The sequence below is a fragment of the Balearica regulorum genome, chromosome 5 (assembly GCF_011004875.1).
Source record: "Balearica regulorum gibbericeps isolate bBalReg1 chromosome 5, bBalReg1.pri, whole genome shotgun sequence".
Lineage (NCBI taxonomy): Eukaryota > Metazoa > Chordata > Aves > Gruiformes > Gruidae > Balearica > Balearica regulorum.
The window spans coordinates 70,200,294-70,218,074 of record NC_046188.1 but is presented as its reverse complement, the minus strand read 5'-3'; the positions used below and the strand labels follow the sequence as shown (position 1 = coordinate 70,218,074).

The following is a 17,781-nucleotide window of genomic DNA, read 5'->3' as shown; positions in this document are numbered from 1 at the left end:
GCTTGTTTAGGGAAATTGCTAGGAAAATAGCTTGGGGTACTGGTGTGGGGAGTGAGGGAAATGTTCCCCCGGGCACGTGCAAAAAGGGGATTTTCTTCAGGTGACCTATTGCCCCTCGTGGCAGCCACTCCACTGAGCATTGCTGCTCAAACGGGGGGGAATTGGTCAAACGCATTTGCACAGACCACTAACCCAGCTCTCGCCCACCGCCGCTGGTGCCCATAGCTGCTATTCCAACCACCCAGGGAGGTGGAGAAGCATCTTTCCTGCCTGGACTTTGCAGGCCTGGCTTTAGCCAGCTTTGAGAGACATACTTCTGCTGTAGCACACTCAGGGGCAGCTGGTCTAGGGGAATTGTAGGTGCGTATGTGCGTCCCCCTTCATCACTGTGGTGGCATCATCTTTGGTCACAGCTGGTGGGGCCAAATTCACCATGCTGCTCTAGGTACCAGCCTGGCACCCCCTGACTGCAAATATCCAACCGCACCGGGGCTGCGCCTGTCCCCTGTCCCTGGCTTTCAGGAACCAGGTCTGAGTCAGTATTTCTATCAAAAATGTTTTTCCTGGTTCATTAAAGGCAGATGGGATCTGACAATCAGCAGTTCTCTTGCCCAATGCCAGTCAGTCACCTTTCAGGTCATTATGCCTTAAAATAATCCAAAGCTCCTTATTGATGCACTGAGGCAGGAATGACCAATTGCAACCCACGTAGCAGAGCCGTGGGTAACAATAACTGGGTTCTGATAACCGCTGGCCCCAACTGCAGGAAGGGCAGAGGGTCTGGTGAACATCCGGTTGCTTTTATCTGCACTTTGTTCCTTCTCTCAAACCTCCTCTGTGCTTTCCAGTCACTTCCCACAGCCACGTGGGTTAGAAAGCACAGCGCTGCGTCTGTTCCCCTTGCCCATCTGACGGGAGCCACTCACTGCTGCATTTGTACCACCTCTGCTTCTTAGTTCAGCTTTCTGCTTGGCTTCCACAGAGATCATCCCTTGCTCCGTGTAAGATGGGTTATATGTCAGCCACTGACCTGGGACACAATCCTGCATCACCAAAACCATCCCTAACCAGCGGGTGCTTAGCACCACGGAACCGTAGTAAAAGCTGGTTCTTGGTGCACAGCAAGCCAGTGGCATGTTTTTGGACCTTTAGCCAGAGGTGAAAAAAGCAAATGCCTGGAGGGGGTCAGAGTAGGAACACTCCAGCTTCGCCCACCCATCAGCAATCCTCACCCTTGCTGGTGGCTGAAGGTGTTGGGCAGCGATTAGCAACTACCGGAGAGTTCCCGCAGTGTTGTGGTTTAACCCGGCAGGCAGCTAAAACAACCACACAGCCAGTCGCTCACTCCCCCACGCCGGTGGGATGGGGAAGAGAATCAGGAAAAAAAAAAAAAAAAAGGTGAAACTCAGGGTTTGAGATAAAGACAGTTCAATAGGGAAAGCAAAAGCCGCGCACGCAGGCAGAGCAAACCAAGGCATTCCTTCCCCACGGCAGGCAGGAGTTCAGCCCTCCCCAGGAGAGCAGGGCTCCATCACGTGTAACCGTGACTTGGGAAGACAAACACCGTCACTCCGAACTTCCTTCTTCTTCCCCAGCTTTATTTGCTGAGCATGATGTCATATGGGATGGGATATCCCTTGGGTCATTGGGGTCAGCTGTCCCGGCTGTGCCCTCCCCAGCTCCTTGTGCACCCCCAGCTACTCGCTGTTGGAGGGTGCGAGGAGCAGAAAGCCCTTGGCTCTGTGTAAGCACTGCTCAGCAGGAACAGTAACACCCCTGTGTTATCAGCACTGTTTGCAGCACAAACCCAAAACCCAGCCCCACACCAGCTACTCTGAAGAAAATTAACTCTACGCCAGCCAAGCCCAGCACAGATGGGAAATGTTTACATGGCAAACAAAGGACACGCTCCCCACCCTCCCTTATCAGACAAAGCTTCTGGGCAGCTAGCTTTATTGCAGTACGGAGGAAGGCTTTCCACATCTCAATCTCCACCTTCAGCAGAAGTGCAGCTCCTGACGTCCACACGGCAAGGGCAGCTCTCCTCAGGGAAAGGAGAGCAGGACTGAGCCCTGCAAAACCCGGACAGGGAGATGTACAGAAATAACGTATGGACCAAGAGGATAAAAGCCTCCTCGTGCTTTGGTGTACGTACGGATCCCAGCAGCCGTGCTTTGCTTTCTTTCTCTCAAGGGCTTATCTGGACTAATGGCAGCAACATGGAGATTGGCTTGTAGGGAAAAGGCAGAATTATTTACTGGCTTTGCTTCTTTACCAGGAGACTTCTCTTGGTGCAATCCTGTGCTGCTGTGCTGAGAAAGTGACCCAAGCTCCTTCTGCAGCATCCCTGCCTGGACATTCCTGAGCTTCTTACTGGAAGTTAAACGCTCAACAGCCCACATCAGCCCTGCAGCTAGCCCTAAAATGAGAAAACCAGCACAAATTTTGTGCTGCTAGATCAGAAGATGCAAATGCACACAGCCATATCCCCAGCCAGTGGGAATCAGCCCAGATTTTGATTGCCAGGCAAGGGAAGAGATGGGAGGTGTAAATATAGACCAGAGCATCAAAGATGTCCCTCCCCATGCTGCCTGGAAACGGACTGCTCACTTGGCTGAACTGGGCCTTTATGGCAGGACCATATTGGTCTGAAGACAATATTGCTGCAAGAAGAGGGAGCAGGGGTCCAACATGCTATGATGCTGTCGCACGATGAAGTCAATCCAGAGGTCAGCAGGCTTTCCAGCCAGAGCCAGGACTCATAAACCGAGCACAGCAGAGCTACGTGCTCTCAGTGAACCACCTCTGCTCTCGGGCTGCATCTTGGCTCTAGGGGAAGCTTGAAAAATGGTATTTTACCAGCAAAAGAGCCTGCTGGGCTCCTCACGAGTGGAGAAAGGTGGTATGCGAAGGGCTTGGCAGCTGAGGCAAGAGAGGAACAGACACTTGGAGACAATGCTGACCCCCACCTTCAGCAGCAATGATAAAAGGGACACCCTGAGCCCTGTTGGGCGAGGGAAACGATGGGACCCCCCCGGCCAGCACCCCTGGAATGATACCCCCCCTCGCTGCCAAAGTGCAGAGAGCTGCAGACACCTCTGGCACTTTGTAGGCAGGAGCTCTTCTTTTTGCTGACAGACAGGAACCAGACAGCTAAAGCAGTACTGCACAATTAGCGGTTTTATGGCATAGAAAAATTGATGACAAAGTCCTCCAGTAAAGAACATGTGATCAGTCCTTGCTTGCCGGTGAAAGAGGCAACAGCAGCTCCTGGGTTTGTAAACTCCCGGCTGCTGGCAGGACGAGGACCACAGAGGCACACGCCGCTGCAGCTGCTTGGGCTGGGAGCACGGCCCGGCGGCGAGCAGAGCCAAGCCCTGAAGGGAGCCCCTGGATACAGTCGTACGAGCGACTGCAGGGTGAGGGTGCCTTGCGCTGGCTCGCACCCTGGCATCAAACCGTAACACCCCAAAGGGAACAGCCACGCAGTCCGTGCTGGCTTATTGACTCACCGAGAGGAGAACAGCACTGGGTTGTGGAACTGAATTGCTACCGTGAGCTGGGCTAGGTGCTTCAAAGTCAGTTGGGCTACATCTCTGCTGTACCTGGAGCCAGTTGGGGAAATGGGATGTAAGGGACCCCGGGGGGACAGGCAGGAAGGTGGAGACATGGGACATGTGTTCCCCCACCCCCCAAAATCCTAAGTGATATTTCAAGGGTTGAATTAGCTGTAATCTCTGCATTCAGGCACGGAGGAGAGGCAGCCTCGTCCTCCTGCATTCCAGTTCCCCCCCCCGAGCAGAAAGAGGGGCTTCACATCAGCAAAGCAGCTGAGACTCCCTCATTTTTGGGGGGAGAGTGCAGGTCTATTTTCATTATATGCCATTGTCATCTTCTGCCACTGCATCTGCGTGAGACATGTTGACTATCACTTCTGCAGCTGGGGGTGATGAGCTCCCTCAGGCAAGGGACACTCCCAACTCTCTGTGGTGATCGTCCTCGTCATAATCTTCTTTCTCGTCCTCCTCATTCTTCTGCAGATCTTGGTCACTGTCACCATCATCGTCTGCTGCATTGTTTTCAATCACTTCCACCCTCTCTCCAGCATCTGGATCCACATCGGTCTTAAACCACACAGCCTTGTAGCCATCATCTGCCACATGCCTGTCTGTCTTGAGGATGGACTTCACTTCTTTCTCAGGCTCAGTGTCTTTTTCCTCTTTCTCTTCTTCCACTTCTTTCTCTTTCTCTTCCTGGTCAAAGGTGATGGTGGAAGCTATAGAAGCCTTTGAGAGGCTATGAACTTCTTCTGCATTGGAAGAGGGTGAGGAAAGGGCTGGCTGCTCTAGCACATGCGTCATCGACTGGACATTGCCATTTTCTGACGTCTCATGCTGTTGGGTGCTCACATCTGGGTGTTCGTCTTGCTTGTAAGATTGGTTCTCGTAAGCCTGAGAGATTTCCTTGGAGAACTACAGGAGGAGAGACATCTTTTGATCATAGTGAAAGGAAAAGAAACAGGGGGGAGGATGGGGCTGGCTGAAGTGGCTGAGCTCCTGCTCAGGAAATCTTCACCCTGTTTTGCAGTTAGACCTATTGAAGCCTGGGAAAGATGCAGTTCCCTAGAACAGCTATTTTTTTACGGACTTCAGTTCTGGATTTTTTTCAGATAAGCACGGACAAGTTTTCCAGGAGGGCTGAGCACCAGCAATGTACGCTGATTTGTACCCATGCATTTGAGGTATTACTCTGGAGCGGGATTTACCTCAGCCAGGGTGAAGGACTGTTGTTATCCACCTGAGCTGGGTGCTCTGGACTCCGGTTGTTGCCAGTGGAGTCTGGGCTCCTGAGAGTCCCATGCTAGGGCAGAGACCAACAGCTGGTCAGATTAATTACACCCTAAACTTCAAAGTAACCAGACTGAAGGGGACTTGAACGAGTCAAAGGTAAATAGCGGAGGCGCAGATAACTGTCTAAGCCCAGGCTTTAGGATCGGATAGGAAGGGACCTTTCTCTCCATTGACTAGAGGATGAACAGGGCTTTATACCAGACACATGGCTTTCGGAGACTACCTGTGATATGCATCACGTTCTTCCTAACTGTTGTACTCTGTGGAGCTGTGGTCCTCTCCTTACCACGTCTGGTCATCATCTACCACACAGTTCCAGCCTCAGGGGGCAGAAAAGAAGAGCAAACACCACCAAAGCGATGCTGCCTTTGCAAACAGTGTCTCAGGAGTGATTCATCGCCTTCACACAAACGTGTAGTATTTAGACAGCCTGTCCACACTTTAAAGCCTAAAAACTCTAAGAAATTCAGGTACAAACAAGGCACTTACCCTTTTCCTTATCAGGTATTTGACGGGTTTTCCATACCGTTTATATATCATCACTCCAAGGAAGAGTAAGGCAATTAATAGCAGGGCTGCTAATGTGCCCCCTAAGATAGCCATATCCTGAGCAGTGTATATCTTATCAGAGGGGCTTACAGCTACAAGAAAAACAAACCAGTGTTACAAAGCCTAAAAAAAATAGCAGCTAGCTTTTTTAACACAACATTTCACTGTGGGAGAAGCTCCAACCAAGTTTTGACAAGCAAAGCAGCATCCTGTGCTGCAGAATGTGACAGTGATATATTTAATGTCACAGAAGGCCATTTGTTCGCTGTACTAAAAGCAGAGGGGTGGGGGTTTTTTTTAAGGTGACCACTCACAGAATATTATAACTTCCAATAAGCTACTTGAAGTGGAAATAGCATCCATTTGCAGGACAATGACTTTTACCCCGTGATTTAGCTAAGTTAATATATACGTGGCTGTATTAGGCAAGCAGATGTTACATGGAGTAAAGCTATGTGGATCTTTTGCTTTCCTACTTCACCCATTTACACCAGCATGCAAAAGTGAGGTATGTTTGTACATATGTGCGTGAAAATGCAAAGCTTCCTTTAATCCAGAACTGTAACTGATTTATCCCCTCTGATACTGGTGAGCACGTTAAAATAAGAAAAGCATAATAGGAAACAGAAAAAAGCATTAGAAGGTCCGCAGGACAGGAAGCCCTTTTGTAGTGATATACACCAGCCTTCTCAGGAGCGGCTTCTGCTTTCAGCCACCGGTCAGTGTAAACGTATTTGTACAGAGACCGACATCAGAGTGGAGAGACAGTGATTTCCTCAGGGTTAATCGGCTTTGCTTCTTGTTGTCAGGGGGATTCTTTAAGTTTTCCAGTTTCATTTTGTAGTGTAAATTAGTGACTTTAAAGTGTAATTATTAATGAAACACAGTTTTGTTCTCTTGCTGACCTGTTTACGACATGTTATGGACTTTGAGTATTCCCTCCACATTTGATCTCACCCTCGGTTTATCATTAATACATAGCGAGGGTTTAGGCCATCGGTGAATTTTTGCTTCTTACTCATGTCTCCTAGGCAGCCACAGCCCACAGAGCTGATGTGAAACTCCACCACTTATCTCCTCCTGCCCTGTGCCGTACGCAGTGAAAGCTAGCTCACCTCGGTGGAATGACTCACTGACATCCATGTGAGCCGGCTCCAGAACCGGCGTCTCGGAAACCAGAGGCCAAGGTACAGTTATCACTTCCCCGAAGGAGAGTATATTAAAAATGACTAATTTCTCCCTGGTTATTGGAATTCCAGTAAAGCACTCTCCAACCTGTTGCGTGCACATTCCTTACCACCACCTCTTAGAGCTGAGGGTTAAATATCCAACAGATCAGCTGGGCAAGTGGTAACCTCAGCTCTGTTGAGGCCATTCCTGGGTGCTGGCTATAGTATAGAATAAAGCACAATTCCTCTTACAGGCTCCCAGCCGTTCAGTGTAACTTCAATCTCCTTTTTTACACAGTCACCAGCTTCATTATTTTGTGGGGTTTAAACAGCAAGGGCTATTCTATTTAAAAGTTGCGTAGAAGCGTTGGTTTGGAGTGTTTGTAGCTCTGTGTACTGACACCTGAACTAGCTTTCTGCTGAGCTGGACTCTGTCCTTAAGCTGAGCTTAGGTAGTTGTTATGCAGCCAGTGGTTTTAGTTGTGAAGTGACACTACCTTTAGAGAATCCAAATTTACAACCAGGAACCCACTTTTTTTCCCCCCCCCTACAGAAATCCTCACAATGGTCATGGTTTGCAGTGTGAAGTAATGGAAGAGCCCAACCGGGAACTTCAATCACATACCATCATGTAGAAACCAACGGAGTCTGGGCATCACCTGCCTATCCTGATGCGAAAACACATGATATTGCTTCATCTTAATCCAAAGCATAAGAAACTTCAGAAGCTTCAAATCTAACTGATTTATAAGATCTATTTAAGAGCCATTTCTAGGAAGTATGGAAGTGTAAGCTCCTTTTACATCAACAAAGCCAAATGATAGCTGGAGGGTTACGTACATAGTCTCATCTCTATCTTATTTCTCATGGGTAATTTCTCCTGCTCAGACCTTAAAATCCTGGAGTACAGGAACTTGAGCTGAGTAGAAAATGCCTTGGCTCATGAGGAAACCTGGCTTCATGGGGGTGTGCCAACTTCTGTCTGCTCTGCAGGAAATAACGTTGCAGTTTTCTATCTTTTTGGCTAAAAAGGCGCAATGAGGTACCAAGGCGTCAGGGCAATCCTCCTTTGCCACGATAAGACATCCTGGGCTATTTCTGATCCGCAAAACAGCATGAAGCAACCCCAGATTTAGCTTTGGAATAACAAGAAAAGACACCACAATGCACAGCACCGCTTAAAGTCCCAGGAGGCTGTTTGAAGCATGTGGTGACCACATCATGAGGATGTTGCTGGAGTGTTTTCTCTCTTATAGCCACCACAGAACCTCCTGTAGGTATGGAGTTGGCCTCAGCCCTGGTCCACAGACTTCAGCAGGTGACCCGTCATTGCCAGTTTGCCCACAGAAGTGGAAAAGACTCCCCAGTCTTCTCCACAAAGCAGAAAACAGACACCCAGCCTACCTGCAGCAGGGATGACCTTCACCATGATTACAGTGCTCGCCTCCTGCATGCTCACCGTATCTTTTCCAACAGCCTATATGAACATGGGAAAAAGATATCTTAGGGACTTCCTAGACCTCCATTTCTCTCCCAAGGTATGTGGTAGGCCCTTTGTGGACAAAGTACCTAGTCCATATCCTCACCATATCCCTGCATTGTAGCTGGACAATCTGGTCACAGAGGAAGAGGAGCTCTGAAGAGTCCCTGTCCTGGGCCAGAACCAGGTGCACGGTTTGTGTGCAGCTTTGCAGCGCGGTTCTCTACACAGATCATGAGGTGGTGTGGGACAGGCAGCAGCACGCGTTGGCACCTCTCTGCCCTGCCCATGTAGCTAAACCAACGCTATAGTCAAGCTGGTTCAGATAGATCCATGGGGATGGCATTGTGCTAGGCAAGTCTTGGGGAGCCAGTTGTCACTGGCAGGCAGATAGATAAAGTGAACGTTTAGCTTCTCAGAAGTTATTAACTCTAGTTATTAGCTTCTCTAAAGTCATTAACTGCTTCCTCTGACCTGAGCAAAAAAAGTACTGGGCTTACCAAAGGATTTCCAAGTTTGGGGCTATAGCCTTTAGAGCTGGGGTATATGCCAGCAATCATACCCCACCCCTACTCACACATCAACCTCCTACCCACCTTCTCACCCTCCTTTTTTTGTTAATCAGAGTGTGGGAGAGGGGCTCCCAAAATCTCCCCAGCTTTTTGCTTGTTTCTAATGATATTTTCTACAGAATTGGAGTAACAATTTTACAGCCAGCACCAGATATAGTCTGTATCACACAGAGTAAATTTGCTGTCACTTCATCTGCCTACACCCCTATACATTTATGATACAAATGGTTGGGCAAAGGACTGTACTTTTATTATATACCTTACCAAATGGAATTCCACCCTTGGTGCTTCTCTACTAGAAACTTCTACTAGAAACCCCTTCCTTCTCTGACCCCAGCAAGAAATGAAGAAAGTTGCCCTACCTCGATGGTTACCGTTCCCAGTGACTGTAGCACCACGTTTGTCAGGATGAGTCCATCTTTGGTTGCGATGAAATCAGTGCTGTTTTTTATGTAGTACTCAATGTTCGGGTTGACCTTCTGAAAAGCCAGAAGAGTGAATGATTAAACCACACCGTGCTTTGCGTGCATCTTCGTAACAACTCATTGGCAGGACTTGTCAAATACGCCTGAAGTATGAGCAGGTATATAGTGCAATAAATAAATCTAGACTGAGGAGGTGAAAAAGGTTGAACTCCAATGTGTTCACCCTGTTGCTCGGAGTTCAAGAATGTATCCTAAAAGTGTTGCCTCAAAAAAAAATACCAAGTCTTACCCAGCTTGTGTTGGTATCTTAGTGTTTGCCCAAACAAAACACATCTATGCAAGGGACCTCATAAATTTAATCAGTTTGCCTTTAATACAGCACCAAAGGGGGATGTACATGGAGAATAACACTTGTGCTGAGGTCTGCACAATTTTTTCCTTTGTCTAGGCTGTTATACCTCTACTAGGTTCCCAGTCTTGTTATGGAACCCTTGGCATCAAGAAAACTAGCACTTCTTTCTTTATTTAATAGGGCAGGATGGAAATGGCTGGACAGTAAGTCTCTTCCCCTTTTCTTCTCCCAGAATGTTGTTCGAGAATGGTGCTCTCAAAATGAGTCCTTGCAGGGAGAAGGTAAACAATTTCCAGTCCAGGACTGCAGGTCCTCAACTAGTCTGTTGTCTTTGGAGTAGCTCCTCTTCCCAGGCCAGCCCACAAGTCACTCTCCTTGACCTGGCAGATAGAGGACACCTCCACCTGGGATCCTGCCACCCCAAACTCTTCAAGGAAACATTTCAGCCAGCTCTAATTCAGTATTTGCTAGCCCTGGGCTTTACTCAGTGTGCTGTTGTGCAGTGGATCAGCCCATCTACATAGATCTGGGTGGGATTGGCTTTTGGAAGAGAGGAGTCCAGCAGCTTCTCCACATTACATCACACCATAAGCGGTTCTGATCTATGTGGAATTTCCAGGGAAATACAATATGGAACACTAGAGGAAAACATGTGTTTGCCTCTCCTCACCCCCCTTTCCTCATGTTTTCTGATCCTGCTTTAAGCCTGAAGCCGTGAGAAAGAATGCAGTGCATTTTCAGTTTCTTACATTAGGGAAGTCATCATCCACTGCTGTTATCATCAGGGGGCTTGAAGGATCCCCAGCTTGGAAGACAAAGCTTCTTGGGGCCAGACCAACAAATACCGTCCCGTTGTAGATCTTGGTCTCAAAGTATGGTGCATTATCACTTTTATTGATGACCTGAATCTGTACACTGGCTATGGAGTATTTCTGTATGTTGTTGACCTGGGTGGCCTGGAGAGAAAGAGAGAGAGATGCTAGCCTTTTCGTGTTAGTGATGAGACATAAAAGGATAGGCTTGATCTGAAGCCCATTGCAACCCACGGGGTTCTTTCCATCGTTTTCAGTGAGCTTTGAGCAAGGCCTGTCAGAGGTGGCCTTATGGTTTGGAGTCCTTGTGTTTTAGCTTGCTTCTGCCGTTGGCCCTCCACAGAGTCTTGGTCTAGCCCCAAAATCTAGATATGACCCTCTATAAGGGCCATGTCTGGACAAATGGCCATGCTCCAGTACAAAGCAGTGAGATTCCAGCGCTAGCAGGCAGAGTCTGCTCGTCTTCATGAAGGTTTGGGTCAGTTCAAGTACTGCCTGATGGTCCACATCCTCCTGGGTATGTATGTGCAGGGAGTGCTTTTCAACTCCCTCCTCTCCTCTTGAGCTGTACCAAGAGAGGAATTAGTCTCTAGGATTGAGTTCCATTAACTCCTGTAACACAAGCTCCAGTCATGCCTAAAGAAAGCCTTCCACTTATGCTCCTCCATACTTTCAGCTCAGCAGGATGTCCCCATTCAGTTAATTTGCTTTGATGTTGCAACCCACACATAAGGGAAAATGCCTCAACTTCTGCAAGAGCTTTGCATATAAGTTGGTATAAGACACTGGTCAGATACTAGACCCTTCCAAAAGAAATCGTGTAACCAAGTTAGCTTTCGTTATTAATGTAATTGACTCCTGTCCCATCAAGACTGCTGCTTTTTAAAACGCCAGCTATGCTGGATTGTTGTCTGCAACGTCATCAGACTTACCATCACTTGCAATAGGTACGAGTCTGGGGAAGTTACTGCTTTGTTCATAGTTAGATTCCCTGTGTCTGCATCCACTGAGAATACGTCGTCTGCATTCCCTAGAGAAAATGGAAAGACCGTTCAATCATCAGATACCTTCATAAAGTGACCCGGAGCTCATCATTGACTCATTTTTTCACATCTTGTTGCCAATATCCCCAGGGCACAATGTTGTTTTCCTTGCCTGCCTGGCTGCTCCAGTGGCTGGGAGCGCTGGCGAGGGATTCAGAGGCACTCAACAGACAAAAAGCGTTGAGAAGATGCGCATGAAACTCCACTAGATGAGGTAGGACAGCAAAGCTTTGCATTTCCAGTGCCTAGGCCCAGATACAGCCAGCTTAAATTCTGCTAAATGGCGAGAGCCTAGAGACTCTGCTGCAATTTGAGGACTGAAGTCTCCGGTTTAACCCTAACCTGAACCCAAACCCCCACTGAACTCAAACTGCACTTCAGGAGAGATAAGGGAAGGATTATTCCTATTTTAAAGGCAAGAAGCCAATCTACAAAGAAAAGTTGGGTGGGGATTCATCCAGAATAGTTCTAGGCATCTAAAGGGAAGACATCTCTATCTGACCTCGTTACCTATATTGTGAATAAAAAATGGCATCTCAGTGCATGATTTATCTGACTTACTGTGAGCACTGGCCTCAACATGAGCTGCCTTCTGCCCTGGAAATGCTTATTTCTTTCTACCGACTACAAAAAGAGCCTAGACATGTAAACCTTCTTGTATTGATGTAGGGGTAGAAATCAGCTTCCTACATCTCTAATCTGCGTTTGAATCATAAAAACATCTATGTTGGATATATGTTAAAATATAAGCAAAATTTTTAGTTCTCTTCCTCACTCAGAGACACTGTGGGTTGTATTTAGACAAGGACCCCCCCCGAGTCTGGGGTTCCCTACTGCCCGTGGGGTAGGGATGCCACGCTGCATCCAAAATGCCGGTGGAATTTAAGGTTGGTTAATGTATTTCTTATCAGAAGGATATTCACAGATGTGGTGCCATGAGGTAAGGTAAAGGGAGATGAACAAGTGATCACTCCACCTGCCCAATATGATCCTTTGCCTTGATAGTTATTCAAAACCCCACTATCGTTTAAAAAAAAATCCTTTGAATGAAATAAATGGCTCAGTCAATGATTGGGCAATCAGCTGACTGTATTCAAGTAATCTTTTCAAAATCAAGACTAAACCAGGGCATATTAGACAGTGGCAGCGTTCTGGGGAATAAAAACATAATTCTTGGCAATGCATGAAAATTATGCTGCCGATGTGGGAATTTTAGGTTCAGCTCAAAGACTGAAAGTGCTGTGAGCAGACTGGCAAAATCAAGTCTAAGAGCTTCAAGATAAAACACATCTCACCTCCCAAAAAAACAAAGTCCTTCTGAAACAGATTTCATGGAGATTGGTTTGTGGGACTGTAATTCTCTTTTTCCTCCTCTCTGTTTCTTCTACTTAATCCACACTGTTCTGTGGATCTAGTTATGTTTCTGTGGCAGAGAAAGGGGCAAATCCCCAGGCCCTCAACTCTCACGTGCCGTGGAGGGTATCTCCTCTTGGCAGGTAACGTAGGGGACATACGAGCAGAGCAGTTCGTGGAAGGTGACAACTTCTACTCACCACCAACAATACTGTACACGATTTTTTCGTTTAAAGTGTAGTCAGGATCAATAGCATAGATAGGTCCCGGCTCTAGGATGAGTGGTTCCGTCTGCAATAACAAGGCAAAGCATGACATACCACGCTCCGCATTTCCCACGTTCTCCCGTCCCAGCGTAGCTCCGGTGGTTTTCTCTGGGCAGAATGGCATTTATTGCTGGGAAGTGGCTGTCACAGGGTGGAAGTGAGACAGCCTAGAGCAGGGGGTCTTCCAGCTCTCACCTCTCCTGCGATGTGCTGCAGGAGCAAGGACAAGCAGTGCTGCTTGGGGTGGGGGAACCTCCTCTTTCCAGGATGACGGCTCCCCGTCATGCTGAATCACCTGCGTGACTAGAGATCAGCACGAGCTCATGGAAATTATTAGGCACTGCGCACTGGGAGTAGCATCTGGATATTGTTTGAGAATAGCATCAACGATACTGTTTGACGGTGCCTGCTTACCGACATCTCGGAGATATTGACCCTCCCAGTATAGGGGCTGCTGATGCAAATGCTCTTGTCTGCATTAATGTAGTTGCAGGGTTGGAACCAGGGTGATTTGGTGTCAGCTTGTTCGATAAGTATGTTTATTGTTGCGGTAGCTGTGTTGGTGATGTCGGTGCTGCCCACAGGCCTGTCCTGTACCAAAGGCAAAGCGTACCCATGAGATGCAAGTCTTATTGCCAAAAGAACCACCCATCTGCAAAAGCCAGTGGCCCAGGGTCTTTTAGCTGTTTCAACTCCATTCTGCCTAAGGCTTAGCAGTTTACGTGGCATTAGCTAAAGCAGTGAATTATCTCCTTCTGCTGACAGAGGGGGACTGGATGCAAGGCTGGGCACAGGCACTGTGTAATTACAGAGGGTGGAAGGCTGCTCCAGATTGACACACACACACACACCCAGTATCCACCTATCCCGCCGTCCCAGAGATCTCCCGCTGAGACTTACCCTTCAGCTGAGAGATGGGGACAAACAAGGCATTTTGTTCCTCCTGAAGAACTTACCCTTGCGTACAAGACCAATGTTGTCAAATTAAGCTTCGCATAGTCCAATGCTTTTTGTAAATAAATTTCTGGGTTATTAACTCCTTTTATGGCAAAATAACCTTCTGTGCCCTGTGGGAGGAAAGCAAAAACCCTACTAGCAGACTCAATCACAGACACGTTCGAACTACTGCTCATTGCTGCGTTTCTCGTCCCAATCAGACCTTTAATCCTGGGGACCTGGGCGGGGGGCAGTGCGAGAATGCCAGATCTGTTCCACCTTTGGTATGGCACGCTGGAGTTGCCTGGCTTGTCAGAAAGGTTTGTTCACCTTCCGGTGAGTTTTCTTCTCCAAGATCCCCTGCTTTGCCTGCCTACCTGCTCAGCAGGTACTGGATGAAATCTTTTCCCTCATTTATTTCCTACACTCAACAGGTTGCCAACAATCCTTGATTTTGGGTCCACGACAGCCAAGCAATCTCATGTCCACACACAAAACATATCAAAGATGGCTCAGCCTCTGAGACCTGGCGAGATCGCTTGCCTTAGCCTAGCACAGCTGAACTTTGGAAGCAACTGTAAAGTCAAAATGAAATAACATATGTTGCGTTTTACTTCTGCACTTGCTTCGGTTCTCCTTTAATCTTATGTCTTGACTAGAATTCCTCTGAATTTCTAAATCCTTCTGGATTTACACCAATGTGAGTGGAAAGTCTGGTCTCAGAGCTGAAATTCAAAACCTTGTGGTTTCTGTGCACAACCCTTCAAAATCCCTGGGGTTATGGAGGCAGCACGTCAGACACTGCCGGCTCACTCCACAACACTTTTTAAAAATGTAAATATACATTTTGGTTTTCTCTTGTACTTTTTTTTTTTTTAGTTTCCAGCACTCTAAGCTGGCATCGATTTAACTGCGCATACAATTAATTTCCCGCGTTTCCAAGCGAATCCCTTAAAAGCAAATAAACTAAGGCACTAAACTGGGACCTGGAGAAAGTGGAGTCTGCCTTTGGCTTTGCCAGAGGCTTTGTGCGTGATCTCCGACAGCTCGTGTTTATCTCCGCACGACATGGACGCTGTCAGCAAACAGGACAATAACTCCTCCTCTCCCTCTCCGACTCAGCGCGATTCTGAGCTCTGGGAGGTACAAAGGTCTCTCCCGATAGGTTTACAGACCAGCCCAACAAGACTTCTCTGGATCCTACGGCTCAGAATATCCTAGATGAAAGTTTAATCTGTACAGTGTAATAAAAATGTGAGCAGTAAAAGAATTCAATACCTGCAATGTTGATTGCTCTGTTCTGCTAACCAGACCAATGTTTAGTACAAAAGACGTACTTCTTCCAGAAGTCATCAGACAACTAAACGCAATACAGTGACCTTAGCCTCAAAGCTGGGACTTTCCCGAGTTAAACACAAAGACTTCTCCAGAGCTACCATTTTTTCCCCCCCAAAGAACAAAGATGCTCACCGACACTGTTGTGAGTTCATAAAATATGATGTCCAGGTCAGCATCGCTAGCGCTTAAATCTCCACGGGCTACAATGGTTGCATTCACTTTTGTGTCCTGAAACAAAGTGGCTGTGGTTATTCTCTCTGTGAAATGGGCTGAAGACTTCTCCCTGCTGACCATTCCTTGGTCCCACAGCACTGGGTGACCCAGCGTCCTCTTCGCTTCTGTAGAACGCTTACCTCGGGAACGACTTTGGTGAGATTCGTCTGCTTAAACTCTGGGCTGTTATCGTTCATATTGAGAATGGTCACAAGGATTTCTAAAGAATCGCTCTGCAGAAAGGGTACAGTGAATCAAAGACAAAGATAAGGCTGTTAGGGGCTGATCCTGACCAGAAGGGACGGTGCAAGGAACACAGCTGGACGGGGGCTGGATGGGGCTGGGGTTCACAGCCAGCCCACAGTGCGTGGGGGTTGTGGGTTTGTTCCCAGAGCCTTGGGCACTCTTTGACTGCGAGAGGGGTGCGTATGTCCACAAAGAAAAGGACAGCCCCTCGTCCCGGTCTGGGACTAGGAGGAGCAGAGGGAAGCGCGTGGTGCCCAGCAGAACGGTGTCGCAGGGCTGAGCGCGTAGAAGAGCACTCACCTGCCCAGCAGCGTCCTGACAGATCAGGTACACCAGCAGCAACGTCTCGGTCTGCACGCAAAAACAAAACCCCAGCCGTTGTAGAAACAAGCCAAAATGTACTAACTCTTTCTAAAGTACACGAGACAAATGCACGCATCGCTGAATCGGAAATGCTGCTGGGCTTTATCTGGTTTTCGGGCGTACCTAACTTTTCCTTTCTTTCCTTTACAGCCATCCATCAATCAGCGCTGGGATCTTGTTTAGGATGGAGTCAAAGCAGACCGATCTTCTGGCTTCTCTGCCTGTGATTCCCGTAACATGTCGGCAGAGCTAATTGGCCATTTTCTCACACTTTAGGTGAATTCAAACAGATTTCTTTTTAAATTGAATGAAACGAATGTACCATGCAGCAAGCGCAGTGTTGCCTGCAGGGTGTTAACTCTGCTGTTCTTCGCTCAGATAAACGTGGGTTTTTACAGTATGGGAAAGGCAGCTTAAGGAAGCTTGTGGCTGTGTACAAAACGCTCCGGGAAGGTAAAATAATTTAGCAGCAACCTAACTGAACACACTGACCTTTTATACTGCCTTTATGCTTCACACAAGATCACCTCACTGCTCAGAGCTGTGTTTCCTACAGGCAACCAGGGATCATTGTACACAAGTCCTGGAGAGCTCTGAACACTGCACTTGTCACCTTTTGGGTTTTAAAACTCGCCCTTGCTTTAATTCACACAGACTCCTTGAAGGACGGTGACAGCAGGCATACCGTGCATCCCCGTCCTCCCTATGCTCTGCTTGTGGAAGGACTGAGCTCCCAAGCACTGAACTCAAACCCAACAGAAATAAGTTTATTTTTCAAAGTTATTTCCTAGATCCTTTAGAAACAGGTTAGGAATCCCTGGAAGTCCAAGACCCCAAGTTGAAACTCATTGCATCCCAGCATTATCCATCTCCCCCAAAGAGCCTGCCAGCTAAAGGCTTACCTCATAGTCCACACTTCGCTTCAGCTGCAGCTCGGAGCCCTGTATAGTGAAAAAACCGACATCGGGGGAAGCAGGATCAATGATTACAGTGAAGTTTGGTTCCACATGGATAGTGGTCACCACGTAGCCAAGAGGGTTATTTTCATAAACACTTGGTCGGCTATTATTGACAGAACATCCTGGAGAAACACACAAATGAGACAAAATTGCCCAGGGGTTCATACTGGGACAGTGTTGGGTGAGAAATGAGACCGGAGCCCCCTCTGGATGCCATTGGAGAGAAGGTCGTTGAACGAAGCCGTCTCAGAGTAAGAGTGGAAACATTCTCCCACCTATGGTGCAAGCTGCTGCTGGGGGGGGGGTTATTCCTTTGTGGTCATGGACCTCCTGCAAGAGCTTACCTTGTTGCTGCGCTGAAACCTGGGTTGTGAAGGGCAGCAGAAAGAGCCCAGAAGTGAGGAGCCAGTGAGAAACAGCCATGGTGAGCTGCCAGTTGTTGAAGAATTCCCTGTTGCCGATTAAGCTGATCCTCTTCTCTCCCTGTTTCTCCAGGTGCCGTCCTCTGTGTTCACTGCTTCATGAAGGCAAAAAGCATTGGCTGGCTGGAGTGGATTACTGCAGTTCAACCTTTGCCTCTTTGCCTCATTGGATCACCAATTGAAAGGTATTTACCAGTCACGGAACATGATAACGCATAAATTCCTGTCTCTACTTTGTTCCTGGGCCTTTCCCATCCTAAACTCTCTGTAGTAACGAGGATATATTTGAAGCATTTTAGAATTCAGAGCCAATTCCCCCGAGATGAGCAGGCAGAAGGACAAGGGCTGACACTTGGGAAGCTGTCTGTATACTCCAGCCTCTCCCAGTGCGGAGGAAGCGGGCAAATTTATGTTTCTGATGGGTCAGAGATAG

General features: G+C 47.8%; 1 protein-coding gene across 1 annotated transcript; it reads right to left on the bottom strand.

The window, feature by feature from the left end:
• Positions 1–1,935: 1,935 nt before the first annotated feature.
• CDHR5 (cadherin related family member 5) lies at positions 1,936–17,462 on the bottom strand. The gene is made up of 14 exons (XM_075755625.1): positions 17,271–17,462; positions 16,870–17,048; positions 15,905–15,955; positions 15,499–15,591; positions 15,278–15,373; positions 13,828–13,938; positions 13,286–13,462; positions 12,806–12,896; positions 11,142–11,239; positions 10,147–10,353; positions 8,983–9,099; positions 7,973–8,045; positions 5,340–5,491; positions 1,936–4,472 (listed from the first exon to the last, which is right to left on the bottom strand). The coding sequence occupies exons 1-14, from the start codon at positions 17,347–17,349 to the stop codon at positions 3,960–3,962; spliced, it is 2,037 nt and encodes a 678-aa protein (XP_075611740.1). The 5' UTR covers positions 17,350–17,462; the 3' UTR covers positions 1,936–3,959.
• Positions 17,463–17,781: the final 319 nt, after the last annotated feature.